The 12,822-nt window shown below is 38.5% G+C and overlaps 1 protein-coding gene across 3 annotated transcripts in view; it reads left to right on the top strand.

Annotated features, from left to right (window-relative positions):
• The window catches only part of SLC10A7 (solute carrier family 10 member 7), a 223,498-nt gene that overhangs the window by 90,383 nt on the left and 120,293 nt on the right, over nt 1-12,822 (top strand). Inside the window, exon 6 of one of the 3 annotated variants that reach the window (XM_014561338.2) lies at nt 6,522-6,861. The exons of the other annotated variants lie outside the window; for them this stretch is intronic. Within the exon in view, the coding sequence (XP_014416824.1) occupies nt 6,522-6,620 (99 nt within the window). The 3' untranslated portion in view covers nt 6,621-6,861. Of the gene's footprint in view, nt 1-6,521; nt 6,862-12,822 lie in introns of those variants that run through there. 3 annotated transcript variants of the gene reach the window in all.

The raw sequence follows: 12,822 nt of genomic DNA, 5'->3' as shown, positions 1-12,822 counted from the left end.
CAGGACCTCATGCATGCTAAGCATGCGCTTTACCACTGAATTATATCCTCCTGCCTCGACTTAATATTCTAAACTCTTTTCATACCTAAAGCTGTATATGCTGTATACATATCCTTGATTTCAGGTGAGTTACATTCAGTTGGGTGGTGAAGAGGAGTATAAAATACAATTTCTGTTAAAGAGACAGTGTAATTGAGGAAATGAGACAGGGGTAAGTAAAGTGCTTGGAGAAAAACAAAAAAAATATATAATCACGTGCTTAGATGTGTGATATCATCAGTTCAGAAATGGAGAGCAAGACAGAGAATAACCCAAGCAGAGAAGGTCAACCTGAGAGTGGTTACAGCCCAGCAAGGGCGGGACCGCACCTGTTACGCTCATTGCTCTCTCTGTCTCTCTCTCTATGTGGTTGTAATGGCAAATATAGGGCCCCGTACAAAGCAGATGATCAGTATGTCATGAATAAGTAAATGAATGGGCAGTTGCAGGCAAGAGATAGTGCAAAGAGAGATGCTTACTGGACTAAGCCAGTTCTTCTTGGTGACGATGGAAATCACGTGAGACAGAATTATGAAGAGCCTTAAACGAGAGGCTAACTTTGAACTTAATACTAGTTGAGGAGTTACTGAGGAGTCTCTGAGTGTAATATATTCCAGAAGTGATATCTTCAGGGAAGTGGCCTGGTAGCAGTGTGTTTTTTTGTGTGTGTGTGTTTGTTTTTATTTATTGAAGTCTAGTTGATTTACAATGTTGTGTTAGTTTCAAGTGTACAGCAAAATGATTCAGTTATACATATATATATATCTTTTTTTTCAGATTCTTTTCCCTTATAGGTTATTGCAAGATATTGAATATAGTTCCCTGTGCTGCACAGTAGGTCCAGCAGTGTTTGTTGGTGAGTTGTGATGTGAAAGATTGATGTGTAGACTGTTCTGAGTGTAGGCAAACAGTGAAGAACACCCTGGCTAGAACCTTTGAATTTTCTTACAAAGAAAGAATTACCAGCACAAAAGAAGGAAAAACTGTCTTAGTCATTTACTGAATTACTTAGCTAATGTTAACTTGTGCCTACTGTATGCAGGCCCAGACACAGACGTCTCACTCCCAGGCCTGGGACCCGGGGTACCTACCTTCCAGCACTGTTAAAGAGATTCAGGAAGACTGGGTCTCTGAGATGCTTAGCCGAGTGTCTGGCGCATTAGCAAGAATTCATAAGTAGTCGCTGCTTTTATGATTATCCAGCTTATTTTAGAACCCCTGACCCTCTCCATCCCTGTGGCCAAAACCCTCTCTTTAGTCCTGTATCTAGACTTTTTGTCTAATCCATAGATACAGTATCTTCCTAAACCTCTGGTCCCTTAAATACAACAACTTTTTTTTTTATTAGAAACTTTGAAACTTATACAAAGTAGATCAGATAATATTAATAAACGTTGTGCAGCCATCTCTCAGCTTCACCCATTGTTCACTGAGCCCAGCCCTGTTTCCCTCTGCTCCCATCCACTTTCCTTCTCTGGGGTATCATTTGACGCAAACCCCAGTCATCACCTCATTTCAACATGAATCTAACAGGTAAGGGCTGTTTCTTGGTTTTTGAACATAACTATGCTGCTGTTTTCCCCCTTATATACTTTGACTGGTCAAGTTTTCATGAGAGTCTGGGATATCTTTATCGTAGAAAGTCCGGGAAATCCAAGGAACATAAACAGCTAAGGGGGCTCAAAGATCTTAGGATTAGTAACTGTGATGTCGTGAAGAAAAACAGGCAGTTTAAGCAAGAGGATAATTTTGAATGAGATGATTAAGTTTGAATTGATACCAGTTTAGTTACACGTTAGTGCGGGGACATCCAAAGGCAGGTGTCCAGGGATGGACATGGTTGGTATCTATTTTTTCTTCATGATTAAAGGACTTATGGATCTGAAACCAATATAGATTTTTATGGGGTTGGCCAGTAATTCTCTCCTCTCTTTTTTCTTTCCCTCCAAAACTAATGTCATCCTTTCTGTGTCCTAGCCCTCACCTCTCTACTGCCACTGCCCCCCCCAACATTTTGGGGTACATTTTGTAACCTTACTTTTCTGCTAATTGTGTTTGTTTGAGTTCATTAGGTTAACGTTTATTTTTTAAAAGTAATTTGGCCCATCTGATAGTGCTAAGAGTCAGTGATGATTAAGTAATGAATAAGTATTCATATGGGATGGATGGTAGCTTCAATTTTGATTTCATAATGACTTCAGCTTAAGATAGTTTTCAAAGTAAAAGTGTAAAATATCATCAGAGCCAAAGTTGCATTCAACAAAGGAACATATAAATAACTGCTACTGATTCCTGAAATTAAATTAGAAAACAAAATGCTCATAAATTAGTACCTTTAATTCTTTTTTATCTTTAAAAATGATCCTAGCTTTCAAAGTATCTTTTCCTATTTCACTTTGAAAATAGTGTGAACAGTTTAGCTCATAGGCCAAAGAAAAGACCCTATTATTCTTTTTGATGCATGGGTGTTAAGACATAATTGCTACTTTGGGTTCTGTATATTCACTGAGAGTAAAAATCAGGCTCGTCTAAGCACCTGATTTAAGCCTGCAGCAGACTTCTGTATTAGAATCAGAAATTTAGAGATTTGTATAAAAAGTGGAGATATACATGGCTAGGACCTACTTAGGCTTTATGACATGCTTATAATTATTAGCAACGGGATCTAGACTGTTAACGTTGGACACTGTTTGAATGTTCCGGGATAATTTATAGGGTTGATTACTCCAACCTCAAGTGGAACCTTAGGAAGAAGAGCAGCAAATGGTAAATCAGTTGTGACAGTCCCTGGAGTAACATTTCAGTTTGAGGCTCTGACTTATGTGGGTCTCAACCTCTTTTCCTCCCGTAGCCTTTCCCGTGGATCATCGTCATCATCATCATCATCATCTGTTCAGATAATGCCTGCTCTGAAATCACCGGTCCCCGGGGAGGGGAGTGAGGGGACGGTCCTGTTATAAGCACACTTGCTGCAAACCTTTCACCTTGCTGTCAAGGTGACAAGTGTTTGTCCTTAAGGGAACACTGGAGGTTAAATCACCAGTGTTTCTCTCACTTATCTTCTTTCCCGTACTACTCAAGCTCTCAGCCAAATTTATAGCTGAAAAGAGTCTCAGAAAATGAGGCTAGTCATAACCTTTATGCACTTTGTTCCAGGATACCTTTTGTGCAAGCTCAAGGCACTGACTACATTATGTATTGGAGGCTGAGTAATTAGAATTTCCTAAGTCATTATCTAAGTACGTTTTCATTTCAGGGCTTATTCAGAAGGAAAAGATTTGGGGAAGAAACATTGAAATTTTGAGAGAGAGTATTGGGAGCTTTGCAAATATAACTGTGATCAGGTGAACAATGATTCATTTTTACATCAGCAAGTCTTAAGGGTGTTCACATCCTCAACACGAAGAGACACCAAAACACATATTAACCCTGGAAATGGGAGTTGCTCTGGATTTCTTCATCTCTTTTTTTGACCCATTCCTTTCCAGTCTCTGTATAGCAGTGAGAGTGATCTTGAATGGTGTAAACTGATGTTTCATTTTCCTGCTTAAAATCCTTCAGTGTTTTTTGGGATAAGTACCAAAATTCCTTATGTGGCTTACAAGACCCCACATGATCTGTCCTTTGCCTTCCTCTCCAGCTTCCTCCTGTGCCACCTTCTTTGACTGCAAGAAAGCAGGTGGTATCTGTCTTCCATGAGGACAGACTTGAGTCTCTCCAGCTCATTCATTCAACAGATGCTTTTCTGAGCTCTTGCTCTAAATCGTAGCTACCAAAATGTATAAAACAGACAAAAACTCATGGGGCTTACATTCTAGTGAGAGAATATAGCAAGTAAAACATACAGATCTGCAACTAAACACATATATGATATGTAATATACTTCATCTAATTATTATTTATTAACTTTATCTTATATATAGTTTAGTTGCAAATCTATATATTTTAGCTATATCTGTATGTGTATATGTAGAAATATATGTGTATATGTATATGTAGTGTCATATGGAGAAAATGGAGAAAAATGAAGCCAGAAAGGGAGAAAGATGAAGAAGCTGGAGGGGTTGCAGGTTTTTAAAAATGTGATAGGTGATGGTCTCACTTAGAATGTTTGAGCAGAGACTAGAAGCAGATGAGGGAGAAAGCCATGAGAATATTTGGGGAAATAGTGTCCATATAAAGAGAATGTTCCTAAAGTGCAAAAGTACTGAGACAGACAGGAGAAGGGCCAGAATAGGGTGGGCAGTGGAGATAAATTCAGATAAATAACAAGGGATCAGATTATAGCATGTAATAAGGGGGCAGATAACATGGTTGGGGCCTTGTGGGCCACTGAAAGTTCTTTGAGTTTAAGTCTAAATGAGATGCTGTATTAATCAACTTGAGCTGCCATAACAAAATGCCATGGGCTGGATGGCTTAAGGGAGAGACAGAGACAGAGAAAGGGAGGTGGGGTCTGGTGTCTCTCTTCTAATAAAGCGCTAGGTCCTTTGGATCCGGGCTCCATCCTTGTAACCTCATTTAACCTTAATTACCTCCCAAAGGCCTTATTTCCAAATATAGCCACATTAGGGGTAGAGCTTCAACATGCGAATTTTGGAGGAAGAGAATTCAATTCATAGCAATGGGAAGACATTTGAAAGTTCTGGGCAGAGCAGTAACATAATCTCACTTAATGACCGCTCTGGTGAGAACTGACTGTAGGATTAAGGGCAAAAGCAGGGAGACCAGTTAGGAGATGGTTGCACTAGTTTAGCCAGGAGATGACAGTGGCTTGAACCTGGGTGACAGCTACTGAACCAAGCTCATTACAGCCTCAGGGCGTTCTCACAGACTGTTCCCTGGATGGCTTATGACTTTCAATGCTCTTGTACATGTATTTTCTCAGGCAAGCACCACGCCTCTCCTGTGAGGCAAGCACAGTATTGTGAGACTCAGGTTTCTCTGAATGAGAAGAATTCTGGAGCGACTGCCTGGGTTTGTGTTTCTTCCCTGTGCCTCCGATCCCTGGAATTGCAAAAGTGCCAGCCTTCTGTAGTGTTGTGCAGATTAAATGAAACATTCTTTGTTAAATGTTTAGTAGAATGTCTGGCACACTAGCAAGTAATAAATATGAGCTGTCATTATTTTTGTCATTTAATAGATAGTGAAATTAAGAGTCAAGTCAATTGGTTTGTCCAAATTTACCTAGCTAGTAATGAGGAGAAACACAGCTCGAATCTAACTATTTCTCATGCAGTCAGCTTTCCATTATATTGTGCAGCTGAAGGAGTTCCACTTTAAACTAGAGGATAGTTCAAATTATAGTAGATAATAAGTTAAAAAATTTTCTGTAATTTGAATTTTGCCGTATTCTATCCTGATCCACCTTATTTCCTTCTGATGCTAATCCACATTAAATGGGATTTCCCCATGTATCTATTTATTCATAAAGTTTAGCTTTGTTTCCTTCAAGTAGTCCAAAAGTTTGACCCTCCTTTGAATTATTAAATTATTCCTTCTCTGGAAATGGCTAATTTCTTTCTTTTGTTTTCTCAACTGTTCACTGTTTCCTGTTTTCACTCCGAATAAAAGTACTGATTCTGGCACTGTTAAATTAAAACTTTAATGAGATATCTGCTCCCCCATAGAGAAGTTCCATTGGTCTATCAGGCTCCCTTTCAATTCAGTTTAGTAGCAAAATTTTAGTTCATTTGTTCAAGAAATTTTTACTTAGTATTTACTGTTGGCCTAGGATTAAGCAAGACATTCATGAAAGATTTATAAATAAGCCAGATACAGTCCTCGCCAAGATGGAGTTTCCATTCAAATAGGGAAACAGACAATTGATGAAACAATTACATTATGATTTTAATTATGAAGGAACTAAGCAGAGTGATGATAAAGCAGAAACTGTTCCATTTTAGTCTGGTTCTTTTTCCAACTACTCCTCATTTTTCCTCCTCACCTAAGATAATTTCTTTATCAGAGAACCTCCTTCTCTGATTAAATATTTTGCTTAAATCATCTATATGAAGTTTAATACGGGACAGATAATGTGAGTCATTGACAGTAGACTGACGGTCAACATTTGGCTGTTTACATTGTTATACATAGAACTTTAACACAGGTCACATTAGGCACACTAAGCTAGAAGGGTATCACTTTTGTAACAGCACAATAATAACAATTTTGGAAGAGATATTTGTGTACTTTACAAATGGTATCAGTCATTGCATTTGAATTTTTACTTTCCTTTGCTCCTAACACAGATACTCATTGCAGAGAATTGTGTCTGCTGTTATTTTTGGCTGTACAAAATTAATGTTTGCAGATATATACAGCAAAGAACAATGACATCAATTCATAACTCGTTTTAAAATCACCTTTTGATAAGATAAAGGGAAATACCTTTCAAGATCACATGACTCACTCTCTATCTCTTTCAGGCCAAGTAATTATATTCTATAATGTAGTTTAAAAAATTTTTTTTTGGTTGTGAGATGGACAGAGTAAAGATAAAAGGCAGCTATGGAGATAACAGCCTACTTCACAGCCGACTGAAGCAGGTGTTAGAAGTGCAGATGAAGCCTATTGACTAAAGACTATACAAATTTGAAGTGAAAATGCCGCTGGTCTGCATGCAGCGTTCTGCACATAGGAAGTTTCAGGCAGCTTAATTATTCATTGTATTGTGTGAACTAGCTCAGGAGTTAGGCAAAAGATGCCTTTTACATTTAAACTGTTTCTTCACCTTCTTCCTTTTATCTGCACTTGACAAGCAAAATGAACTTCATTTTGTAAGTATTATTTCGGCAAGTGAATGACTTACATCTCTATATGAAAAAAAAAACCTAGGAACAGATGACTCATGGGTTTAAGGGATGCTATAAAACAAGAGAAACTGGAAATTATTTTTCTTTCTCATTCCTGTTATAATGAAATCAACTAAAGACAAATAAATGTGAAAGTTGCCATCTCATTGTCATTACCATCAGCCTCAGTGTGAAATATTTCTTAAGTGCCTACATGTGCATTATTCAGTGCTGGGTAAGAAGATTTTAAAAAAAATAAGCTATTCTTTCTATATCCTTATAATTAAGAGTCTTGATTTTTTTTTTAAGGTAAAAGACATTTTAAAATATTCAGTATATAATTTTAAAGCAGACTTACATTTCAAGGGAAATGTCACCATTCCTGGAATTATTTCTACTCTCATTTGGTTCATTTTACTTTTTGGTCTCAAAGCCTGCCTAACCTGGCTACAGGGTACTGCACTGGTACCTGGAGACTGACACTGGTATCAAAACACCTGCTTTCAGTGAACTCAGGTAACTTCTGGGCATCCAGAGAGATTTTATATATGTCTAGGAGGAAAACATAAACACTTCATCCTCATTTTAAAGGTGAAGAAGCCATGAACAAAATATGCCTGCCTGCCTGCCTGCCTGCCTGCCTGCCTTCCTTCATTGAGACTCAAAGTTACGAAACTGCTGAAATTTTGACTCAGTCTATGCAAATGTGTAGTTTTAAAATACCTTTCTTTTGGCTTTTAAGACAAAAGGCTTCAGCGTCCACGCTTTGTGGTCTTGTGGTAGCAAGATGGCTCTGCAGCTCCAGGCACTGTGTTCTCATTCAAGGTGGGATGGAAGGGGAAAGGCATTGCTGCGAAGCTTTCTTCTCGTCTCTGTCCTTCTAATTAGTAAGAACAAACATTCCCAAGAGGCTCTCAGCAGACTTGCTCTAATATTTCATTGGTCAGAACTCAATCACAGGGTTACTACTGTAAAGGCAGGAGACAGGTTGGGTATCCAAGGGAACAGAGTGTGACTTAGAACTATGCTTCTCGACCCCTTCCCTTCGTAACACACGTGGTCAATGTAACATCTGTTGTACATCCAAGGGGTAAGCAGTATTCCTCCTGCTCTAAGCCCTGCCCTTCTGCCCTGAGGGGTAAGGGGAAGGGCTGGCTATCTGTGATGCACTTAAGATTCATATTAGCTGGAAATGACTAGTTTAGACTAGTCATGAGTCATATACTAGATTAGACATATTGTTGCTTCAAAGACCACAGGAGCCTGTTAGCATATAAGAAGATGGAATGGCTGTTAGGTAGGCGATCTGTGGATTCTGGCACAGTAGTTGTTTGCTTAAATAAATTATATTTGATCTTGGAATGCTGTGTTTATTTTTGTGACTTTTCTTTTTTTTTAAAAATGGAGGTACTGGGGATTGAAGCCAGGACCTCGTGCATGCTAAGCATGAACTCTACCACTGAGCTAGACCCTCCCCCTGGAATACACGATGCTTAGATTTGAATAAATGTGTATCTGTTACTCTCAGAAGTTACTCCCCCTCCCCTTTAATAGTGAAACTATTAGGTACTGGGAAAGAGGCTTGGAGCTGGAAAATTGGCTTCTTTTTTTCAGGTATACTTTCAGCCTCACTTGTGGTAATATGACCTCTGCATACATTGAGTTATCCTGGTAGTTTGTAAAGGAAGAGGGGTGGGAAAGGACCCCATCACCAAAGTGAATCAGGTTTATATACGAGAGACCAGAATTGCATCATAAGAAAGGGTCCTAGGAACCAGGCACTGAGCAGATTGGTGGTAGCTGGTTTCTTACATGTCAAACTCCAAAGGCTGCTCTGGCAATCATTAGGTCTCCAACATAGCCAGTGAGGGTGCTCGTTGGAAGGTGTCCTGAGCTGAAGGTGGAGATCAGCTTGAAGGTGCGTCAGTAGTGAGTTGCAGAGGTTGACAAGGCTTTACTCTGTAAAGCGCTAATGAAGAGCTTATGGATGAGGTGAAATTTATGGTGAAACTTTAATTCTTATACCCTCCAAAATAAATAGATGGAGTGCCTAAGGTTGAAACAGATTAGTTTGTATCTTGTGATAATCTGAAAAACAAAATTTCCTCTAGAGCAAGAGTTTCTTAGCCTAGAAGCATGGAGTCTTTGTAAGTTCTGAAAATTTATAATCAAAATTTATTATATAATTGTATATGGGTTTTTCTAGAGGGAAAGGCCATCGCTTTCATCTAATTTTCAAAGATTAAAAACAGAGAATCTGTTGAATGCTTAAATAACCCAGACTTGAAGCAGTTTTCCAGGTCTCATTAGAGTTATTTTAACAGAACTGTAGCTTCTAATTGTTCTATGACCTGATAATCTGTTTAAACAGTAATTTCACTTTGATGTATATGGTGCTTTACAGTATGTGCAGGACACGGCACAAATGGCTTTATGGAAAAGATATGCTTTTCTGTAAAATATTCACTAGTCCTGAGTCCATGAAATTCAGTTTTTCTCTTGAGGAAGAGAAAATACATTGTATGAGATGACCAAAATTTGCGTTGTTTTTCTATGTGATACTGCAAAGCAGCTATATAAAACTCTTTATTCTACCTTTGAGATTATGTAGAGTTAAGGGTAATTTAGTTATAATGGTCAAATGCTTAATTTTTCACTAATCCTTCCAGAATTTGAATATCTAATGTATTTGGATATTTATCTACTTAGATTTTTTAATCATAGCAAAATAGTGGTAGATAGATAAAAAAAGAATTATTTTTTCTATTATAAAACAATTCTTGGGGCTTCATTGCCTTCGGTATCACTTTTATCCTTTAGATGTGTGTGTGTGTTTAAATAATTTTCCCCCTGTAGACAAAGCTGACAGCATTTTCCAAATTGATTTTCTATCTATAATATTCCAATCTCAAACCTCATTAAAGCCCTTTTCATCATTTCTCTGACTCCATTAGTCATAGCAGCATCTCAAAATTTAGTTTTCTCAGTAAATTTCATTATTGTGGTTACCAATTCATTATAAAATGATCAGAGGAGTAGGAGGGAGGGAAGAGGAATTGACATATGTGAACAAAGTGAAAGATTAGGACTCCTTGGCCTGGAAAGTAGAAATCTATCAAATCACGAATGGCATGGGTGAGGCGAACATGACCACGATCGGAGGTCTGGAAACAGAAGGATGAAAAGGTGTGCTTGAAACTCTCTTGAAACCTAATAAGTAGGGCTGCTTAACAGGGGCAGAAGAGTTATTTTGTATCTGGCCCACATGTAAACAGATCTTATGGATAAAGAAGAAACAAATATATAAACCAGTAGGAAAATGAGCAAAGATCTTAAACTGGCCGTCCACAGAGGAACAACTGTGGATGAGAAATAAACCTGTGATAAGATGTACAAACCACACTTCTAATCAGACTAGTACAAATAAAAATATTTTCCATCTGTAAAATTAGCAAAGTCGAACAAGATTGACAAGACCTATTATTGGTAAGAATGGAAAGACTTAGAAATATACACTGTTGGTAGGTGTGTATGTAGATACAGTCTTTCTAGATGGTGGTTTCATAGTGTAAATCAAAATTGAAAACACTGAAAATAATCACAACAATAATAATAGCTTTTATGAAAGCTGCTCTGGACTTGGAGCTGTGCTAAGCACTTAACATCTATTATATTTTTTCCTCACAATAATTATTATTACTCCTATACTATAAATGAGGAAACCAGAAGTAAAAGTTTGTGTCTGCCTACTGCCCCCTCCCCCCCGAGCGACATAGCTATTAAGTGATGAAGTCAAGCTTTGAGCTTTCTGACTCCAGATGCCACAATGATAACCACTTTGCTGTTCAGCCTGCTCTTGGTGGGTCAGGTCCAATTCTAGGAATTTACGAAGAAAATCATCAATGCCCAAGTTGTATGTACAAGAATGTTACATGCCTTCATATTTGAGTGCTAGATATATATGCACCCACTTGAAATGTAGTTTGGGTATATTCAAGGCAGTTAGCTGGAGCTGAAGCCACTGAATAAACTTGAGAACCTAAAAGGTGCCTCATCATTGAAAGAGGTACTAGGAAAAAACTCTACTCATTGGCCAAGGTGAGTGGTAGGGTTGTCCTAGGCTGGCAGTTGGAGTGGAAGAAGAGAAGTCTCCTGTGAAAAACAGAAGCTCCAAGCCTGTTCCACAGGTGGCTGTCGAATATGAATTTATACTATTTTTATGGGCCCAGAAACTCCAAGCCTAGAGGTTAATGTAAAAACTAGTTTCAGACAGGAATTCTAGAGAAAGAGAATAGCAGGAATGGCTGAGAATTTTTCAGAATTAATAAGATATGAATCCCCAGATTGAAGAAGTTCACCAAGTTCAAGTAGATAAGTATAAAAACAATCAGACCTATATGTCAGAATAAAACTTCAGTACAACACAGACCACTGTGACCACAACCACTGCTAATAGTGATGGCAAGCGCTTATCCGGTGGTTCCTCTGTGCCTGGTAATCGTCTAAGTGCTTTATATACATATTAACTCACTCAGTAATGGCTAGTAACTCACACTTATTTTATTGAAGAGGAGAATAAGGCACAGAGAGGTTACTAAATTTTCCTAAGATCATTCAGCTACTGTGTGGCCAAACTGGGATTTGAACCCAGATAATCTAGCTCCCAAGTTTGTGCTCTTAACCACTACACATAACGCTCAAGGAGAAAAATCCTCCTGCAGCCAGAGAGAAAAGACAACTTTCTAGAACAACAATAACTAGTCTGGCAGCTGGCTTCTCCAGTAACAGGACAAAATAAAATGGAGTATCTTCAAGGGCTGTGGGAAAAATGACTGCCCCCCCAAGATTATTCACAAATAATCACTCTAGAGTGAGGCTGAATTTCCCTTCCTGTCCTCCTTCTCTTCCTTTTTTTCATCTTTTCTTTGAAAAATAATTTTGGTTTCCTTCCCTTGTCTGGAGGCAGCTGGGGTTGGGGTGGCCCGTGCATCTAGGGCTGAGGAGGCGACTGGGACTGGGTTTGGGGTGGTAAGTAAGACTAAGAAGGCAGTCAGGGCTGACACAGCCAGGATGCCGATTATATATAGGAGGTCTGAAGATCTGTCTACATTGAGGATAATTAGTGTTCAAAAAATGGTGAGTCCACATCAGAAAGTACACAGGAGCCAGCTTGAAGGGCCATCCACTGGTCAGATCTGATGTCTTTTGATGCTGAAATAATTATCAAAATAAATAATAATGGTAAAAGATTATACCCTACTAAGTAAAATAGGACCCTAGGAGTCCATAGTGCTATAAGTAGAGAAATGAATAAATAAATCAATGGGGGAGAATTCTAGGCAATAACCACAGAAGGAAAGATGGCGTTAGAAAATCACCATGTGGGAGCTCTCATAGAAGTAATGCTAATAATTGATTCAGGCATGAGTCATTCACGGATGTTAAAACTAGCACATGAAAGTTAACGAAGGAACAGGGTGATAGTATTCTCAAAGTATTTTAATTAACAAGGGGAAAATTGCGAAGAGAAACCTAGAAGACACCCCCTTTAAACCAAGGGGGCAAAGTGAACATCCCTGGGAATGGGGTAACTGGACATCGTTGCTGCTGGATGTGGTGCATTGAGAAGAGCCCAGCCTCACCTCTGCAGCATTTCTGTCAAAAATGTGTAACCTGAAAACGACACAGACAAACCCAAATAGAGGGACACTCGGTGAAATAACTGGCCTAAACTCTTCAAAACTACCAAGGTTATGAAAGGCAAGGAAAGATTAAGGAATTGTTCCAGATAAAGAGACATGACAATCAAGTGCAAAAATGTGATTCTAGATTGGGACAGTTGGTGAAGTTTGATGGGACTGGATTTGATGGTAGTTACCATTTTCAAGATAACTTCCTGATTTAGCCAGTTTTATTGTGGTTCTGTAGGCGAGTGTTCTTGTCTTTTAGGAAATACACACAGAAGTATTGATGGTATATTACATCTGCA

The sequence above is a fragment of the Camelus ferus genome, chromosome 2 (assembly GCF_009834535.1).
Source record: "Camelus ferus isolate YT-003-E chromosome 2, BCGSAC_Cfer_1.0, whole genome shotgun sequence".
In the NCBI taxonomy this organism is placed as follows: domain Eukaryota; kingdom Metazoa; phylum Chordata; class Mammalia; order Artiodactyla; family Camelidae; genus Camelus; species Camelus ferus.
The sequence above is the reverse complement of the archived record's forward strand: the minus strand, read 5'-3'. Positions and strand labels throughout refer to the sequence as shown.